Consider the following 21,788-nt stretch of genomic DNA (forward strand, 5'->3'; position numbering starts at 1 on the left):
AAACTCGACTAGTTGCATAAGAGAGCACAGTCACCACAACCAAACCAACCAAACAGGTCAAACAAAGAAAGGTCTGTCAAAAAGTTAACACACTTGAATAAATTTATGTTCAGTTGCACTAATTCACAACAAATAACATCTCAAGGCACTTTGAAGAGAAAAGAAACACGTTTAATACAATCAAATATGTACAATCCAGTTCAGTCCAGTTATAACCCAATTTTTTATAATCTATCTAAAATTCAATATGATCTAATTCATTCATATTTATCTGTACGACAGATTTACTATGAAAAGGGATTAATCCATTCAGTCAGCCAATGTCCACCTTCTTCCTTCTGGGTACTGCTCAAAGTGCCAGAGCTAGTTTACGTTAGTTCATGACGTCTTGTTGCTAGGGAGTGTTGCTATGACCTCAGGTGTGCGACTCTGTCACTTTCAACTCACTGGCAGGAATCCAACCAAGCTGACGTATACTTGTGGTATTTTAAGAACCTGTAATTTAATCTATTCATTACTCTAAACCTAGCACTATACCTTGTTATCTACAGGACTGTCTCAGAAAATTAGAATATTGTGATTTTCTGTAATGCAATTACAATAACAAAAAATTCATACATTCTGGATTCATTAAAAATCAACTGAAATATTGCAAGCCTTTTATTATTTTAATATTGCTGATCATGGTTTACAGTTTAAGAAAACTCAAATATCCTATCTCAAAAAATTTGAATATTCTGGGAATCTTAATCTTAAACTGTAAGCCATGATCAGCAATATTAAAATAATAAAAGGCTTGTAATATTTTAGTTGATTTTTAATGAATCCAGAATGTATGACATTTTTGTTTTTTTAATTGCATTACAGAAAATAAAGAACTTTATCGCAATATTCTAATTTTCTGAGACAGTCCTGTATGTATCTTTCTTTTGGCTTTATCGTGCTTATATCATGCATTGATATAGGATCTTGTTTTTAATGTCTTCCTTAACAACCAGTTCCCTCCTGGGGACAATAAAGTTAAAATAAAGTATTTATACAGTAGAATGCCACTTTATAAAACACAGGTTTGAAAAAGAGGCTTATAAAAGAGAGGTTTAGCTAAGGAATAGTTTGCATCAGTTTCCCTTCAGTCCAGTTCCCAGCACTGAGGAAGGGAAAAAGTTCCTACTACGAGGAAAGATGGTATTCTGGCTGGACCAGTTGGGTGATTTGATAAAAAGGAAAGATAACAAGTTAAAATCATACTTAAAAAATACAAGTGGATAAACACATGATTCGATGTTTGTGCCTTAAGAAAAACCTCCAACAATATCCTTCAAAATGATTCCTGAAAAAAAAGAAAAAAATATTTTTGTCCCATCTCACACTTTGCTGACAATCACCTCCAAGCTTCGACTTCCCTGAACAAGACTCTTTTTCTACTCCTAAAACTTGATTGTATTGCTTTTTTTTCCCAGCTCAACAGCAACAAGGTTTTTTCGGCAATTACAGAAACCTAAAGTGGTCACTGCTACTACTGACAAATAAGTATCAGTACTGAAAAAAGAAAATATATAGCTCGTCAACAGACATTCTGTAACTTTCCATTACAAAAACATAACACAGTTCTTTTTGACGGGGGTTTTGACAAATGTGCACCTTCAGGCCTCCCAGAGTGTGATCTGAGCGCTGGAACTAAAAGCTTGTTTAGAAGAGGAGTCAGTCAGCTTTGTATGCCGGCTCTTATCAAGCTCTTTGGAATACCTGAAGCCCATTGACCAGATGTCATTGGCAATTATTATTGTATTAGTTCAGCTGATAAGAGCAAGAAGCAGCTCTACCAATCACATACGTCTTTGCTTATGACCCATCAGCAGGTATCATGTTGATTAAAGCTGTGTAGTATTTTAACCTTGGTCACCTTGGTCACGCAGAAAAAATTCAATATGTCAAATCACACCACGAAAGATCTTCTTCACCGGTTATTTATCGGATTTCTCCATGGCATCTAAATATTAGAAGAAAATCCTTTATTGTGGGTTTTATCAGTGTAAGGCATGGCAAACTAAGACTCTTTGTTTTCTTCCTCCATCATCATCATAAAAATAAAACATTTCTGAATGGCTGAATCTAATAAGAGCCCCATCCAGGAAAGGGGATAGCACAGAGTAAACACTGCATTTATCTATTTATTTATGTCTTTCCATCATAACCGTGGAGGTTACGGGCATTGTAAATCCTCATGGAAAGAATCAGTTACGAGACAAAAATGTCATTGAAAAATAAAAAAAAACAATGACGTGCATACATTCATTTGTGGTTTCCATCATTATGCCACACCTTTTTTTTCTTTTCTCCTCCCCCTTCTATGGCTTAAATAGCTGACGGCGTGCGGACAGGTATCACAAGTTTACCTGGCAGCCTGTTTGGTACATCAGAGACAAGTAACACCTGAAGAAGAACCCTGTAAATCATTTTCCTTGGTTGGATTGGACACAAGAAGGTCTACAGGTAGGCACAAATTACAATTTTAAAGATTTTTCTTTTGACATTACTCCACTATTCTACAAAATAATTAGATTTATATTCATTACAAAAGTATTTAATTGAAATGAATGTATATATCATAGGCAAGGCAAGGCAAATTTATTTATATAGCACAATTCAACACAAGGTAATTCAAAGTGCTTTACATTGACATTAAAAGCCGCAAGACATAATTAGACAGTAAATAACAAATAAGATTGAATAAAATGATAAGAAAGTAAGTAAAATAATAAAAAGCACAAGCTGTATATAATAATAATAATAATAATAATAATAATAATAATAATAATAATAATAATAATAATAATAATAATAATAATAATAATAATAAGGGAAGTAGAATACAGCAGGTAAGTTTAATTTAGGAGTACGCTTGAGTAAACAGTAATGTTTTTAACCCTGATTTAAAGGAGCTGACAGTTGGAGCAGACCTCAGGTCTGTTGAATAGTTGAATACATCTAATTATTGAACATTAGATTAGATTTATATTCATTACAAAAGTATTTAAGTGAAATAAGTGGAAAATACTCTACTATTGTTAATTTTGTTGTTTGTTGCCACCGCTTACCTCAATCAATCAATCAATCAATCAACTTTATTGTCACATCATATTACTGGTAGTAACATGGGTAAAAAACTTGTTTGTGCAGGCTCATCATCATTATTTGCAGTTAAAAGATAGACATACAAACAAAGTGCATAGTGCATGAATAAAAGCATAAAAACAGTATGTGGAATAAGAGGATAGAAAAGTCTTGGGCTTCTATATGTGATATTAAAAAATCTTCAGTTTAGTCTTTCACAAGAACTAAGTCTTGTTCAGTAATCTGTTTGCTGACAGATAAAAACTGTTCAGAAATCTGGTGGTGCTGCTTTTTATGCACCGGTACCGTTTGCCCGGCCGTGGGTGCGGCAGTGGCTGGAACAGGCTATGGCTGGGGTGATGGATATCCCGGATAATGTTGTGGGCCTTAGCCACACAACGTCTCTCATGAAGTTCTTGGAGAGGTGGAAGCTCCCCTCCCACGATGCGCTGTGCTGTTCGCACCACCCTCTGCAGTGCTTTCTTTTCTGCGGCGGTGCAGTTTCCGATACCTCTATTGTATGTTCAAATATTTGCAAAGTCAATCAATCATTACTTTGACGAGGTTGCAAATATGACATCACAGAAATCCCCTGTTTGTCACATAAAAAAAGTGCTTTTATAACAGAATGTCTTCCTCTTTCTTTAGGAATGGAGAACGGAACGGTCCTCAGTGTCATGTTTCTGACACTGTCCTGGGCATTTATGGGCGCCTACGCTCAGACTACCATGACAACAGCATCACAAAGTATGACCCATGCCAACATGACAACAGCATCAGAAAGTATGACCCATGCCAACATGACAACAGCATCACAAAGTGTGACCCATGCCAACATGACAACAGCATCAGAAAGTATGACCCATGCCAACATGACAACAACATCAGAAAGTATGACCCATGCCAACATGACAACAACATCAGAAAGTATGACCCATGGCAACATGACAACAGCATCAGAAAGTATGACCCATGCCAACATGACAACAGCATCAGAAACAACCCACGCCAACATGACAACAGCATCAGAAACAACCCACGCCAACATGACAACAGCATCAGAAACAACCCATGCCAACATGACAACAGCATCAGAAAATATGACCCATGCCAACATGACAACAGCATCAGAAAATATGACCCATGCCAACATGACAACAGCATCAGAAAATATGACCCATGCCAACATGACAACAGCATCAGAAAATATGACCCATGCCAACATGACAACAGCATCAGAAAATATGACCCATGCCAACATGACAACAGCATCAGGAACAACCCATGGCAACATGACAACAGCATCAGAAAGTATGACCCATGCCAACATGACAACAGCATCAGAAAATATGACCCATGCCAACATGACAACAGCATCAGAAACAACCCATGCCAACATGACAACAGCTGCAACGGCAGCTCCCCCAGTATCACCAAACAACACCGTGGTACCTCTTGAGGTGAGGGGCGTTAATTCAATTAAGGAGAAAAGGCACAGTAGTAAAAGTGCTGTTTTGGTGGTGGGGTTATTTTTCAGTCCGTCTTGTTTCATAAATACCCATCACTATGCTGGACTCTGTCTTTTCTTGCAGACAACTATTTCTCGGACTGGTTGCGGATCTCAGCAACTCTGTGCTGGTGAGCCGGTCCAGTGTGACCCTTCCACCTCGCCAGGATCATGTTTCTTTCTCGGAGCAAGGCAAATAAGTGGTCGAAACTTTGAGTTTGGGCTCGCGGGAGAGTCAGAGGGATACATTTCTGCCTCCTTAGCCACCGGCAGTACAACGGTACATGTTTTGACTCTCAGTTTCAGACTAAAATATGATAATTACACAGAAGTAATGCAGTTTCTTCTTCCAATTTATGATAATATAGTGTAATTATACAGAGACCCGTACAAAAACTGGGAGCTTCATAGCTTAAAGTGCTTTAAAACCAAGGACAAATAAAAGAGACCAGTTACTTACCGTACCTGTTTGTACTCCACAGGGTGTGAACGTCACCACCTATGTCTGTGCAAACAATGGAGGAACCGTTCGCTTTTTTGGCGCTCTCCTTAACAACGACAATCTGGTTAAGACAACGGTGAGTCAAAAACTTTGCGTATACACTGTAAGTAACAGTTGTTGACTTGAGAATGTGAATTATGGTGCTTCACAGTTGACTGGCCAAGTCAGTCCAAGGAATGACTTGCAATGAGTTTGTTCCCTAATTTACTCCTCAGAATTTCAGACCAAGAGACATATGTTCAGTTTTCTTCAGGAGCTTATTAGATCTATGACTTGGACAAAAAGTGAAGTAGATATAATGAATACATTGTAAGAAGCAGAGCCGCCTGGGAGATTTGCGAGGCCCTGTGCGAAATGGCGGGGGGGGGGGGGGGGGGGGCGCAAAATTTTTGGGTTTTTCGGGTCAGATCCGGTGTCTATATGCGCAATTTTAACTCTCCAATTAGCAAAATACTGGATACCTTCCCCTGCCTCATCATCATCTCTTGCCTCGACGCGGGGCCCCACGGCTGCTTGAGACCCGGCCGGATCGGTGATTTTTGTAACAAATTTATCAAACGAGCCTTTCAGAGAGGCATTAAACTCTGCCATTTTCTTTAGTTTTTTTCTTTTTTCATCCCCTGATGGAAATTTTCTGAATCTGTCTCGTTCTCTCGACATTGTGTGACAGTTTGTTCCAACTCCACCGTCTCGATCAGAGCAGCTTGTGTCTGCGCTTGGTCTGATCAGTTGTGTTGAACAACAGACACGCGCATCATTGCACATATATTTATTGATATGCACAGACTAGTACACATTTAGGTCTGTAATGGAACGTGTCTGTTGATATTTATAAGGGAAAAAAGGAAAAAAAAGGAAAAGAAAAAAAAAAATTTGAATTTTTTTTTTTTTTGAAAAAAAAAAAAAAAAAAAAACGCCCATAGCGCGAGGCCCCTTGGGGCGCGAGGCCCCGTGCGGTCGCACGGTTCGCACACCCCTTGCGGCGGCCCTGGTTAGAAGGGTACTGGAGATGGAGTTGTCAGCCAAGAGAAAAAGGGGAAAACCAAAGAGACTTCTTGATATAATGAAAGAGGATATGCAGTTGGTTGGTGTGACAGGTTAAGATGCAAATGAATGATCCGGTTAAGAAGAAAACAACATAACAACATGCTTTAAGGGACATTTAAGGGATATTAATCTTGGGGAAAGTCAGGTTGGTCAGTCCAACTACCTGAAACCGGATGCTGTGGACAAAGCTATAAAAACATGGTCAGGAGGGGAACTGATGCATTGTCTCTGTGGTTTCTAACCAAAGCATGGTACAGTCATTTTATTTATAAACTTAGGTTAAAGTTGTCAACTTCAGCCAACTTCCGTTAACTTCCCTTCAAGGTTTGAGAGCTTTCAGTCATAAGAAACTGAACGATTGTCTTCACAAAGGCCAATGCCTGGTCCACTGGTCTACTTTGCAGATGAACTACACTGCAAAAACTCAAAATCTTAACAAGAATATTTGTATTATTTCTAGTTAAAATGTCAAATTTTTAGTCAAAAAAATGTCATTACACTTAAAACAAGACTTATCACTGGAAAAAACAACAATTCTCACCTGTTTCAAGTAGATCTTCACTTAAAATAAGTAGAAAAATCTGCCAGTGGAACAAGATTCTTTTGCTTGTAATAAGAAGATAAATCTTGTCCCACTGGCAGATTTTTCTACTTATTTCAAGTGAAAATTTAGTTATGTTAAGTTATTTTTCTAGTAATGACTCTTGTTTTAAGTGTAATGAGATTTTTTTGACTAAAAATTAGACATATTAACTAGAAATAAGACGAATATTCCTGGTAAGAGTTTGAGTTTTTGCAATGTAACAGTGTTTTTGAACTTGTTCCTGGAGCATTGTCATGGAAAATAGGTAGGCACAAACCAACTATTAGCATGTCATATTACACGATAACTGAAGTCTCGTCCTCTTTGCTTTGCAGCTCCCAGCGAACTCTGTGAAGGGCAGCGTAAACGGCACCCAAATCCAGTGCACATTTGTCGCCACAGTGCCGGACGCAACAACAAGAACCGAGAACCGTTTTTCACTTTCTGTCGCCACAGGAGCGTACAACCGAAGTAAGCCAGCATCTGAGCATCATAACCTCCAACAAAGAAACCATTGTCAAGGAGACTATCACAGATGTTTTTTCAAATGCAAAAAAAAAAATGTTTTAAATCTCATCTTCTTGCTTTATGCTTTTCCTCTCAGCTTCTGAGGAATTGGGAAGCCCCACCCCAAAAATCAGAACTGCTCAGGTGGACTTGGCAAAGCCTAACACCACCGTTGCCAATCAGCTTTCCTCGGTAATGATCATTTATAGTGATATTTCAGGAATGACGTTCTTGAACTTTAAGTGCATGTCTTATTATTAAGTGTTTCTAAATTCCATTGCAGCCCAGTCTACCGCCTTCAAGGACAGGATGCGGCTCCGATAAACTCTGCGCATCCGAGCCGTCTGATTGCGACCCCTCTGCATCGGGATCGTGTCTCTTCTTTTCCTCCAAGAACGAGAGCGGTCAGACCTTTAAATTCGAGCTCTCTGGCCAGTCAAGCGGCTTTCTTGCTGCCTCCCTGTCGAACGACACCAAGCTGGTATGCCAAGTTCTATCATTAAAGATCACAAACACATAGTTTGTTTGAGGACATCTTTGTAAATGAACCCCATCTGCTCTCTCTGGTTTTGAAAAACAGGGTGGCAATGACACAACGTACGTCTGTGCGAACAACAATGGCTCCTTTTTGTTTGTCTCTGGCATCTTCAACAATGGCAGCTTTACTAAAGACTCGGTGAGTTTTACCTTCAGCACCTTTGGGTGGTGATTCTTGTGGTTGTGAACACAGTTCTATGATAAACTAGTTTACGATTAGGAATGGGTGACATTTTACCGTTCACGATATACCGTCAAAAAAAATCCCCACGGTAAGAATTTGTCATCTCGCGGTAAAAACGATAAATTCCCGTTGATGATGTTTTTGTGTAAAGCTGATTTATGGTTCTGTGTTAAATCCATGCACAACGTACGTGTGTGGGAGAGAAGGAAGGAAGGAAGGAAGGAAGGAAGGAAGGAAGGAAGGAAGGAAGGAAGGAAGGAAGGAAGGAAGGAAGGAAGGAAGGAAGGAAGGAAGGAAGGAAGGAAGGAAGGAAGGAAGGAAATGAGCCTGAAAGAAAGAAAGAAAGAAAGAAAGAAAGAAAGAAAGAAAGAAAGAAAGAAAGAAAGAAAGAAAGAAAGAGAGAAAGAAAGAGAGAAAGAAAGAAAGAAAGAAGAAAGAAAGAAAGAAAGAAAGAAAGAAATGAGCCTGAAAGAAAGAAAGAAAGAAAGAAAGAAAGAAAGAAATGAGCCTGAAAGAAAGAAAGAAAGAAAGAAAGAAAGAAAGAAAGAAAGAAAGAAAGAAATGAGCCTGAAAGAAAGAAAGAAAGAAAGAAAGAAAGAAAGAAAGAGAGGAAAGAAAGAAAGAAAGAAAGAAAGAAAGAAAGAAAGAAAGAAAGAAAGAAATGAGCCTGAAAGAAAGAAAGAAAGAAAGAAAGGAAAGAAAGAAAGAAAGAAAGAAAGAAAGAAATGAGCCTGAAAGAAAGAAAGAAAGAAAGAAAGAAATGAGCCTGAAAGAAAGAAAGAAAGAAAGAAAGAAAGAAAGAAAGAAAGAAAGAAAGAAAGATAGAAAGAAAGAAAGAAAGAAAGAAAGAAAGAAAGAAAGAAAGAAGAAGAGGAGGAAAGAAGAAGAAAGAAAGAAAGAAAGAAAGAAAGAAAGAAAGAAAGAAAGAAAGAAAGAAAGAAAGAAAGAAAGAAAGAAAGAAAGAAAGAAAGAAAGAAAGAAATGAGCCTAAAAGAAAGTAAGAAAAAGAGAAAGAAAGAAAGGATAAATTCCCGTTGATGACGTTTTTGTATTGGTATTTTTTTATCGTCATTTTTATCGTTATCGGGATAAATGCCAGAAATTATCGTGATACATTTTTTAGTCCATACCGCCCATCCCTATTTACAATCCATGTTACAAATGGGTCTTTGTTTTATGTTTCCTCCGGCCCATGACAACTTTTTGTTTGTCCCTTCTCTAAAGAGGAACATCACCAACAGCGGGATCATAAATGGAAGCACCATCCACTGTACGTTCACGGCCGAAGAGAGCGATTCAAGCGTCGCTGCTCGAGTCACGGCTCGAGCAGTGTTCCGGTCAATCATCCTCTCCAATGGAACTTTCAATGCCAGTAAGAACCTTTCCATGAAAAAGACCAACAACATATCCCTCAATCACGTCCAGCAACAATATCGCTGACCTGTTTTTGTCCATATTATTATTTTGCACGCTTTCTCAGGTGATCAGACCGTGGGCGAATTCCTCGTCCAGTTCCGTTCCTCCATCGTAGACCTGGCAAATCCCAACGCCACCGTCACAAATTTGGAGAACACCTCCACTAACCATGCGGTCACACACCAGCAGTCACTCCTGCAAGGTAAGCGAAGTAAAAAGAGCCGATCTCACTGGTTTTCTGATGTTACCTCTATTTATCAATAATAATAATAAAAAGTACACAATCTAATATTAATGTTATTTTTCTGCATTCTCACCTCCAGTTCTGCTGAGCACTGTGGGCGTCCTGGTTCTCACCATGGGGGGAAGAAACTGATTTCCAAACATCAAAAAACATCTTTAACCATACACATGAGCTACTGAATGTAAATGTTTAACACCCAAAGAAGAGATTGACCTGCGTGGTTGGTGTGGTTCGCTCTGATTCCCCCTGACAGGAAGCAGACGGTTAACTGAGCAGTTCACTGCCATGCGTATGTCATTATTTAACTCAGTGACAGGCAAATTTCTGTTTGCTACATGTATATCTTTAAAATATCTAAACGTGGAATTAAAAATGAACACGGAAAAAGATGCATCCTTGCATAAAAAAATATATTATATTTGTTTGTGTTTTTCACCAGCATGTGTAATTGTCTACACACATTTAAGGTAACAAGGTCTGGTTATCTTTAAAGCCCACATAAAAATATATCTTCATACATATTTTAGTAAGTGGATCATTTGGTACTTTCCATGTTTGTCATATTAATTAATATAAGCTTTCCGATTTGTTTTGTTTTTGTTTATTTGAGTTACAGACAAAATAAACATTGAAATGTCGCTGACATTGATGCTGTTTGTAGAAGGTATTTCTATGTTCTTGATATGTATGGTTGCTAAGTTATGTTGTGATATTTTATTTGTGAGTTCTGAAAATATGAAGCCTTCGCTGGCGGATTTCTCCTCGTCTTTGTTTGTGTGAGTCCTGACTAATGTATGAAACCAAAATAGATTTTTGCACCTTGCAGGTTCTAATAACTGAGCTTTTATTGTATTTTTGGAATAAAGATGTATTTTGAAATAAATATTTAATAAACTCTAAGACTACTAAGGATGTTTGTCTTGTTAATAAATCTTTAGATGAAAGTACGAAACTAACAAGAAGGTATGATGCTGAACCTTTAGGTTTATCTAAGCTTTTTAGTTATTTATTAATTTGTTTCTTTTTTGTTTTTAACCGAGGAAAAGCCATTCTGGGAGGAGTTTCTGTCAGGATTTTTGCACTCGTTTTCAAAACAGACAATATGTTTTTTATTCTTAAAAATATATTACTTTTATTATTTTAGAAATTGTATTTCTGATTGAAAATCTATAATAAGAGCTTCAAAACAAGCCCACAAATAGTGCCCTGGTGGTTTTAGTTTGATAGTTGAGCTTACATCACAAAAACTGTAAGATGTTCCTCATTTTTGTTCAAACTCAGTAACGTAACTGAATCAAGGAAAACAACAGATGTTTTTTATTTAAACATCTGATTTCCTTGAGGATTTATCTAGTGGGTAAAGCTCAAGTTATTGTCTTGAGAAGCAGTTTATCTCAACTGCTAAAACATTGGTGTGACTCAGACGCTCAGGTAACTAATCTCCGATGTATCATCCGTTAAACACAAGGACTCACACCCGATCAAGCTTGTTTGTCATGCTGTGATGACAAATACAAGCTAGTTCTGAGTGCAAACAGGTTGGTCCTGCAAGCTCCTTTAAACAATGGAGGGACACAGTCAGAGACACAGGGGGCGTGTAAGAGGAGGAACACTGTTTTGGCCAAATCTTAAACAGGGACAATCTGCAAAACTCATCTGCTTTTGATTCTTATTTTATTTTTTTTAAAACCGCACTTCACACTATGATGTATGTGCTGCAAAATCAAAAACTCTGGCTCCAAAACGTGAACACAACTCCGACACAGCCGCTGCCATCTTTTACACCAACAACTCACCATTGATTGACGGCTGTTGTACAGCACGTCCTTGTTCGTGGGACGACAACAGAGGAAGCAAAACAAAGAGTCCAATGTCAGTTTGGTGAGTTTTTGCAGAGCAGGACATTCAGACAAGTTACAAGTAATTTTTCTTCCTGGACAACCTTTGACATACAGTGTACACTGCAAAAAACGAATTACTAAGAAAGTTAAAAAACACCTTGTCTTAAGAAAATTAGACTATTTATTTTAGATTATTTTGCTGGTTTTAAGAATTCTCGTCAATGAAATATTTCTAAGCCCATTAGCAGAAATAGTTTTGTTTAAAATAAGATTTATGGAATATTAGGAATATTTCTGGAGGGGCTGTTTTTGCAGTGCGTTGTATTGTGATGTTAATTATGTTATCATTTTTACCGGCTATAAATGTTTAGAAGTGCATTTTCCCCTTAAGAAAATTAAAAAACCAGCAAATGATGGTGGAAGGACTGCTCTTTACTCACAGAAACAAGACAGTATCATTAGGTGTGTTTTCACGAGGGTTTCAGGTTCCAGGTAGATATTTCAGGGCCGGATTGTCGACGCGTGTCTCCATTACCAGGACTGGCCCTGTAAAAAGGGCCTTCAGGAACCTTTACAGGACAAAAATGTTCCTGTATTTTGTATTAATGTATTTATTTGACAGGGACAATGCAGTCAAACATGGATACAAGCTTGCAGCTGATGCGATGCATGTAGAATTTATAGCTAGTGCTAATTTTCAACTCCAGTCCCCAGTTGGGCTCTTCCACAACATTGCAGTACAATAATATACATCAATTAAAAAGACCATGCAATTCAATAATACAATAATGCAATATTGCATTTACATGATATAAAACCTTCCCTGACTCACTATCCCACACTGTAGTAGGAGAGGTGCTCAGATTGACCTACAGGAACTACCTGTGTTTCCCAACCCTGGTCCTAGGGAGGGGGCCCAGGGGGGGGGGCCCAGACAGAGGGACAAAAAAAAAAAAAAAAAAAAAAAAATTTTTTTTTTTTTTTTGTCTGCACACATATTAATGGTTGATAACATGCCGGTAAAAACCTAAGGCATATATATATATATATATATATATATATATATATATATATATATATATATATATATATATATATATGTGCATTATTACTATATTTAGTATACATACATATATATATATATATATATATATATATATATATATATATATATATATATATATATATATATGTGCATTATTACTATATTTAGTATACATACATATATATATATATATATATATATATATATATATATATATATATATATATATATATATACTCATACATACGCACAGGGCCGCCGCAAGGGATGTGCAAACCGTGCGACCGCACGGGGCCTCGCGCCCCAAGGGGCCTGGCGCTATGGGCCGTTTTTTTTTCCTTTTTTCCCTTATAAATATCAACAGTCACGTTCCATTACAGACCTAAATATGTACTAGTCTGTGCATATCAATAAATATATGTGGAATGATGACGCGTGTCTGTTGTTCAATACAACTGCAAGCCCAGATGATGATGAGGCAGGGGAAGGTATCCAGTATTTTTTTAATTGGAGAGTTAAAATTGCGCATATAGACACCCGATCCGACCCGAAAAACCCAAAAATTTTGCCCCCCTGGCCATTTCACACAGAGCCTCGCAAATCTCCCAAACGGCTCTGCATACGCATACACATACATACATATACACATACAGACATACATACTACAGCACACTTTGTCTTACTGCAAATTTTATTGGTCTTTGTAGATTTGACTTCTTATTTAACTATTCAATTTAATCAACACATTTAATTAAGATTTTCTGCAAAATGCTCACAATCGATAAGATAAGGATAATTTAATAGCATTTAATAGAGCGTTGTAATAACGTATAAATAATAAAAATCTAAAAATAGTCTGATAGACTGTTTAATATACAACACATGACTTATTTTGGAATACAAAGAACCAACTTGACTATGACTATGCTATGTAAAATGTGAATTAACTTTTATTAGTAACTTTGGTAAGTTTAAGATTTCATAAATAACATCGATGGAGGGGGGCCCAAAAATCACAGTCTGCCTAGTGTAGTCCATCTATTTAATCCGGCTCTGTCCTCGGGGCACGCTGTCCTGCATGTTTTAGATGTTTCCCTGCTTTAACACGCCTGATCAAAATTGTTGTTCGTCATCCGCTTGTCATCAAAGTCTGCACAAGTATGTTAATGACACAGTCATTTGTTTAATGGTGTGTTGAAACAGGGAAACATTATTTAAGTACTGTCTGACGAATGTTCTGCGGTGAACATATTTTCACTTGCTGCGGGAATAATCTTAGTACGTTGTTTGGTTTTGATACAGGATAACAAGTTTTGAGATGATAGGTTGCTTTTGGTTTTTCAAAAGTACGGTTTTGTGAATGCAGTTTGAACATTTGGATTTGTGTTTATGGCTTTGGGAAAATGGGTGGAGGTTTCAAGAAATGTGTTTCAGAAGTCTGGGCCCTTACTTTTTGTGTGTGAACATTGTGTGAACATTGTATTGAGGACAGGTTGGTTTTTTTTAAATATACTTTTAAAAGTTTTAGAGTTCAAAGATAACTTTATTTTTCACCAAACCCTGATAGAAGCCCTAAACAACATTGTAAACTATGTATTTAAGTTAAAGGTGAAGCCTTTATCATGTGTAATAGAAAAAAAATATTTATGAACAAAGGGCAATGTTTTGTTGCATTACACCACATTAAGTAAAAACAAAATTCAAATTTCGGTTTAAAAGATGACAAATGGAAGAAGAAGGGCTTTAAATGTCCTGAGATTCGGGAAAAACGACACTCATTAGTTTTTTTTGGTTTGATTTGTTTTACTGGGCTTTTTCCATTAAAAGTAGGAATTACTAATAATTTTTCCAATTTGCCGGTTTGATTTGGATGCTCTGCTCCCTGGAGAATTTCCGCTTGCAATCTTGGGACTTTTTAATATTTGTGAAGATGGGTATCCATGACAACGGGAAAGACCAGTATTCCACCTTGATAAGCATAGGGATTGGGATAGATGATCTAACAGGAGTGTAGTTATCTATTTATTTATTTCAGATGGTGTTATCCTGGACATGCAACTGTGAGTTTCCCTCCATGTTTCCACCTGTAATACTTGCTGACTTGATGTCATCAGTTGTTTCAACTGAACTTGATTTTTGATGTTTTAGTGTCTTATATATTTTTTTTTTCAAGTAAATAACAGTGCTACAATATTATTTTTTGGGTGGTATAAAAAAATATTTTTCAATTCTAATCAGTTCATTCAGATTCTATGAAATGTAACAAATGACCATGAGAGTTTGTACCTCGCCGTTAATGAAGCCCTCGTGGGGTTCTGAGCAGCAGACAGAGTTTTTCTATGGAGGAAATATTACTATCAATCCAACTGAACTTACATAACAGCGCTGTAGTGTGCACATTTATGTCATTGAGCGGTGAACCCAGGATGATCTGTGAATAACGCTACAGGAGAAAAATGTGAGCCCTCCAGCCCATCCACACGGCTCCTGCCGGCAGGTTTCACCGCCTGAATCACAGCAGCGTTGTGACCGCAGCATGAGAGGAATGCTGCTTTACTATCCATGTGATCCCGTGGCTGTGGGAGGTGCTGTGCGTCAGTAATTACTGCAACCGTCTCCTGGTTAACAAAAGGGCTGTACTTTATTTAATGCAAATACTTACACACCCTGACGGTTAGGGCGGGGCTGGGTGACGCCTTTCCTGGATCTACCTGTACAGCCTGCCTTTTGTTTCTGCTTCATCCGGCTGGACAGCTCCTCTCCTCTCTCACTCTGAAACTGAAAGTCCACAGTGCAGTGATTATTACCATCATCATTATTATTATTATCATAATTAGATTATTATTATCATTGGGAGTAAGTGGGAGGAAATCTATGTAATATTGTGTTTCTATATAAACATCTGTGTGTGTCTTTCCTCACGCTGTCCTCTTTAGTTTTGTTTGTGGTTTTTTGTTGCAGATTTCCAGTGCTTGACGTGTGTCTCCGTGTGTTCCTGCTTCCTGGATTGGCAGTGGATGTCGTCACCCTGTTGGCTTCATCAGACCGGGACCTTCAGCATGTGCTGGGGCGGTTTGCGGCCGAGTGCGACGCGGCAGGGATGAGAATCAGCACCTCCAAGACCGAGGCCATGGTTCTCGACCGGAAAAGGGTGGCGTGCCTTCTCCGGGTGGGTGGAGAAGTCCTGCCTCAGGTGGAGGAGTTCAAGTATCTCGGGAACTTGTTCACGAGTGAGGGAACGATGGAGTGTGAGATTGACAGGCGGATCGGTGCAGCGTCCGCAGTAATGCGGTCGATGTACCGGTCCATCATGGTGAAGAGGGAGTTGAGTCGAAAGGCGAAGCTTTCGATTTACCGGTCAATCTTTGCTCCCACCCTCACCTATGGTCACGAACTTTGGGTAGTGACCGAAAGGATAAGATTGCAGATACAAGCGGCCGAGATGAGTTTCCTCCGCAGGGCGGCTGGACGCTCCCTTAGAGATAGGGTGAGGAGTTCGGTCACCCGGGAGGAGCTCGGAGTCGAGCCGCTGCTCCTTCACATTGAGAGGAGTCAGTTGAGGTGGCTTGGGCATCTGTACCGGATGCCTCCTGGACGCCTCCCTAGGGAGGTGTTCCAGGCATGTCCCACCGGGAGGAGACCCCGGGGAAGACCCAGGACACGCTGGAGAGACTATGTCTCTCGGCTGGCCTGGGAATGCCTCGGACTCCCCTCAGAGCTGGAGGAAGTGTCTAGGGTGAAGGAAGTCTGGGCATCTCTGCTGAGAATGCTGCCCCCGCGACCCGGGAACGGATAAAGCGGCGGACGATGGATGGATGGATGGATGGTTCCCCATGCCTCTTGCCTCACAGCAAGAAGGTCCCCGGTTCAACTCCCAGGCCCAGTAGGGTCTTTCTGTGTGGAGTTTGCATGTTCTCCCCGTGCTTGCGTGGGTTTCCTCCGGGTACTCCGGTTTCCTCCCACAGCCCAAAAAAACATGCAGGCTAGGTTAATTGGTGATTATAAATTCCCCGTAGGTGTGAATGTGAGTGTGTCTGGTTGTTTGTCTGTATATGTGGCCCTGCAATGGACTGGCGACCTGTCCTGGGTGTAACCCCTGCCTCTCGCCTGAAAATAGCTGGCATAGGCTCCAGCAGACCCCGTGACCCTGCAAAGGATAAAAGCGGGTATAGATAATGGATGGATGGATGGATGGTTCCCCATGCGCTTCAGGATCGATTTTAAGGTTCTCTTATTAGTTTTTAAATGTCTCGGGCCTTCTTATCTGTCTGATCTGCTTTTACCCTATAAACCCTGGCGGACCCTGAGGTCCTCTGGCACCGGCCTTTTAACCATTCCCAAAGTTAGAACCATAACCCACGGTGAGGCATCATTTCACTACTATTGGCCATTTCTGTGGAACAGCCTGCTGGAGAGCCTCAGGGCCGCAGAGACTGTTGATGTTTTTAAAAGCAGGCTCAGGTCTCACCTTTTTAAATTGGCTTTTAGCTGATTCCTTTTAGTCTTTCTTGTACACCCTTGTTTTAACTAGCTGTTCTTGTTGTTTTAACCCAGGTTTTATGGTCTTATGGTTTTAAGTTGTTCTTATGTTTGTTTTAGCAGGTCTTGCTTTCTAGACCTACTTTTAGGATTTTATGTTATACTTTTAAACTCTTTTAGTGTGTATTTTAACTTCATAGCCTATCTTATCCTGCTGTCTTTTAGTGCTTGCAGTGTTTTTTTGATTTGATATATATATATATTCAGTTCAGTTCAATCCATCCATCCATCCATCCATCCATCCATCCATCCATCCATCCATCCATCCATCCATCATCCATCCATCCATCCATCCATCCATCCATCCATCATCCATCCATCCATCCATCCATCCATCTTCTATACCCGTTTTATCTTTTGCAGGGTCACGGGAGTCTGCTGGAGTCTATCCCAGCTCATTACAGGCGAGAGGCGGGGGGACATCCTGGACAGGTCGCCAGTCTATCGCAGGGCCACATACATACAAACAACTAGACATACTCACACTCACACCTACGGAGAATTCATAATCATCAATTAAACCTACCATGCATGTTTTTGGACTGTGGGAGGAAGCTGGAGTACAGAATTGGGGCCCTAAGCAACATGTTATCTGGAGGCCCCACCCCACCCCTCTCCTTATCCCAAATGTATCGTTGGTACAAAATGTCCGTATAACACGCCATTTAACTTGACAACCTTTATCAATAATAACAAATGTATGGTAGATAAAGTAGTTTGGCTGTATGAGTCAAAAAGAAAATTTTAAAATCAGTCTGAAATGAATAAATAAATAAATATTATTAATAAAAAACTTAAAACTGAAATAAACAAATCCGAGTCACAAATAGCGATCACTTACTCATCAAAAGAAAGTTACTTCCACCACCTCAAAACCACAAAACCACCACAAAAAGCCTGAAAGCAGGTCTAGCAGGTCTGAAATCAGAACTAAACACGCATGTCTGCCTTTTACAGACGCACGTACATCTCCTTAAAAATAGTTAAAGGAGCTTGAGGCCGGATTGTGGCAGGATTTATGTAATAAATGTCAGATGTAGTAATAATGTCAGATGAAGCGTTCCAAACCCAAAAGAATGAGCCCTCTAGTGCAGGGGTTCTTAACCTTTCTGACCTTGGGGCCCAATTTTTTCAGTACAGAGTGGCCCGGGCCCATTAAATATAAACACTTACACTTTACTCAAGCGAAGGTCCAGAACATCATAATATATATATATATATATATATATATATATATATATATATATATATATATGTATATATATATATATATATATATATATATATATATATATATATATATATATATATATTATGATTATAAAGAATAGTTTAAAATCAAACTGAATATGTAAACTCCATGTGCTGTTAACTAAATCTTTCTGTATGTAAAATAAGGTGCATTTCTCTGACTTTCACTGAAAGTACCATGCTGTAACAGGCACGAGATAAGAGAGGCCCCCAGCAATAAACTAAGGGGGGCCCCAAGCCACCCCTACTTTCAGAGGTAATAAACATGTTCTCAGGAGGAGAGACCAGCAGATCTGGCGGGACGATTGACCAAGCAGGCTGCAGGAGCGCTGCTCTGCCGATCTCACTCATGAGGCCTACTTTAATTCTATCCCAGTCTTGTGTCTTTTTATTTACCTTTTCCAGCTCAATTAAAGAACCCGGGGTGATTGAATTCGATCACAACAATTTGGGGGCGTCGTCCGGGATTGAGAAACAGGAAAGAGGTAATTATGAAAAAAAAAAAAAACAGCTTGGTGCGAAAAAAGGCGAGGACACGGCCCGCGCGGCAAATTCAGGGTAAGCAGACCGTTTATCTGCATTGGATATACTCAAATCAAGACCGTGTCCAAAGTCTTAAGTAAACACCCAGCTGCTGAATTTAAGAACTGTTAAATTTAAGGAATGATAACGGCTGAATTTAATAACTGCTAAATTTAAGGAATGACAACTGCTAAATTTAATGAAGAAAGGACAAAGCTGGAATAGAAAATAAAGAGGAAATATATATAAGTTAAGAGGAATATTTGTTAAGGGTTTAAGTCCCAGGATGTTATTAGAAAGGGTTTATTAACGGTTAGAGTCCGAGGATGTCGGGGTTTGAGGCCCTTTTGAGGGACAGGGTTATTGGAGAATCCTGTTACCGTAGACATTCTGAAGTCTCGGGCGTGGCTGCCCCCCCGTGACGTCGACGGGCGCACGTATTTTTGCTGGGTTAGAGTCCCGGGATTGAGACCACCCAAATTCTAAGAAGCTGCCAAAGAAACTTAAAAAAAAAAGTTGATGGTATGCATTGAGGATGGAATAGGATTTTGGAAACTGTAGAGATGTTTTAAAATGCCCAAGAAACTTTAAATGTTGAGGGAATTTGGCTTTGTGAAGATATTATAAGACCTAAGTTGACATGAGCCTGAAAAACAGATATAGAGATGGTAATATTGTGGAAAATATGTAAAAAAATTAAGCAGTGGCTGCTCGCCTTGCTATGAGAGAGGAGGGGCTGTGATTATGTGTGTGTGCTGGGGTGTGTATGTGTAGATGTGTGTGTGAGAGACAGAGGGAGAGAGAGAGAGTGAGAGACAGAGATAGGGTGTAAGTGTGTGTGTGTGAGAGATAATGTGTGTGTGTGCCTTTGTGTATTGTATGTTCATGGAACTTTGTAGATATATTCTGTCATTTTAAGAGAAAGAAAGACAGAAAAGGTAAAAGAGAGATTCGTGGAAGTTGCATGTTCAAATGCCATGGTCGTAAAAGTCCTCTGTCAGATCATGACCTGCTTTGATCGTTAGCAGATTTTATGGTGCTTGGAGATGCAGAGAAGCAGAGATGCAGACTGTTGCTCCGATGGAAGGAGGGGCTGTTTGGGTCTTTCGGCAGCACAGATAACCAGTAAAGCTTTAAAAAAGCTAGAGATTATGTTGATAATAATCTTATTTAGGGGTTGAATAGGTGACAAATTTTAGAATATATTTGGATATTATAAGATAAAATGTTAAGAAGTAAAAGGTTTAAATTCATATGAGCCTCTCTCTGTTGACTTGGTTAAAATAATATGAACAATGAGCTTCTTTAAATGATACATTCTGTGTCTATAAAGGAGACTTTTTATCTGTTAAAAATACATGAGCTTCAGCTTCTCTGTTGACATTTTTTAAGATAACATTAACAATGAGCTTCTTTAAATGATGCATTCTGTGTCTAATAAAGAAGACTTTTTTATTTGATAAAGCATATATGAACTTCGAGAGAGGACTTTTTGGGAGTTTGTTTGTTTAGGTTAAGAATGTTTGGCTGTGTACTGGAGCGCCCCCCCACAGCGAAATATGGTGAATTGGTTAGGGGCGGCTCACGTTCTTTAAGTTTCAAGTGAGGACCTAATAATATTAACGTCTTAGTGGATATAAAGGAGTTGATGAATACAGATTTTGGAATCTGTGATAGTAGGGACATTGTAATTTCTGTCTGTAATTTTTATAGTTGAGGTTACTGTCATTTTTGGGAAGTAGAAGTGCTTTTGCAATTTTTATTTTATTTAGGAAAAGGACCAGATTGAAATGATAAATTACAGATATAAGTTAGAGGTTTTACAATGTTATTTAGGACTTTTCTATGGTTATTAATATTAGGACAGTCAGTGGATAATTTACTTTTACATTTTTGAACAGGGTTTGTCACTTTCTGTTTACTGTAACTGTTGCTGAGAGAGGAAAAATATATAAAGATTATTTTCTTTTTACAAACATTGGTTAGTTCTCCATTAGCGAACCAAGGATTTTTTAAATAAATTCGGATTAATTTGAACGAGAGGAGATTGGGAATTTAGAAGGAGTGAAAACTGAAACGCTACCTGGAACACAGGGAGGGGGTCGGAAAAGATAACAAAGGAATGTAGGGGTACGGCCAGACCAGACCATGTCGTAAACATGTTGGGTGAAACAGAAAAAAAAAGAGGGGAAACTTTCAGCGCCAGGCGCGGGGTCAGTGGGCTGGGGTCAGCCCAAGAGATACTGTTAGTAAATCAGCATTAAACACACACAAATTTTATGAACCACCTTGAGCACCCAACCTCCACTACCACATACCATAGAGGGATGGGTGGACAAGGAGGGGCCCGGGGGATTTGGCGAGGGGGTTGCCATAGAGACCCAGGAAAAGACACGCCCCACAAAGAGACAACAGGGGACTGGCTGCTTTGGAGAAAAAACAGACTTTACCATTTACATGCCCCCTCAGGATGAGGGTGGGGCGCAAACCCTGAGACATTTTTTCCTCGTGTCACACAAGCTCCCTGTGACCTGATGGGGACAGACCAACTGATCACTTGGGGGTGATGATTCAGTGTGGTCCCGATGGTTTGACGCTGACCTTTCTGGACGGGGGACACGGAGTCAATCAACCATCTGAGTGGACATTGCATGTTATCTCCTCAGCCAGGTCTGGCTGCAGCAGTACAGTATGTTGGACTTTGTTTGAACCAGAAACATCGGTTACTCCTGGCCCGATATACGGTCTATCAACAGTGGCGCCCCTGAGTCGCACCTGGTGTCCTTACGCTTGTTCCCCCAATCCTTTACATATCACATTATTTTACGATACACCTAATGGTAACATGATGCCTTGCACTCACATTATGACACGACTAAGGTGGTATGAAATTATCAAAAGGCTTGCCCTCATGTATCATTGGTTTTTGCGTCTGGCACATCAGGCTAA

The 21,788-nt window shown here is 39.2% G+C and overlaps 1 protein-coding gene across 1 annotated transcript; it reads left to right on the plus strand.

Moving 5' to 3' along the window:
- The first annotated feature begins 2,399 nt into the window (after nt 1-2,399).
- LOC133420726 (uro-adherence factor A-like) lies at nt 2,400-10,551 on the plus strand. Its single transcript, XM_061710509.1, has 11 exons — nt 2,400-2,493; nt 3,763-4,574; nt 4,707-4,901; nt 5,104-5,199; nt 7,089-7,224; nt 7,358-7,452; nt 7,544-7,741; nt 7,841-7,936; nt 9,206-9,353; nt 9,462-9,599; nt 9,721-10,551. Exons 2-11 carry the CDS (start codon nt 3,765-3,767, stop codon nt 9,771-9,773), a joined length of 1,965 nt encoding a protein of 654 aa, XP_061566493.1. The 5' UTR covers nt 2,400-2,493; nt 3,763-3,764; the 3' UTR covers nt 9,774-10,551.
- The last annotated feature ends 11,237 nt before the right edge of the window (nt 10,552-21,788 follow it).

This window comes from Cololabis saira, chromosome 20, assembly GCF_033807715.1.
Source record: "Cololabis saira isolate AMF1-May2022 chromosome 20, fColSai1.1, whole genome shotgun sequence".
Classification (NCBI taxonomy): domain Eukaryota; kingdom Metazoa; phylum Chordata; class Actinopteri; order Beloniformes; family Belonidae; genus Cololabis; species Cololabis saira.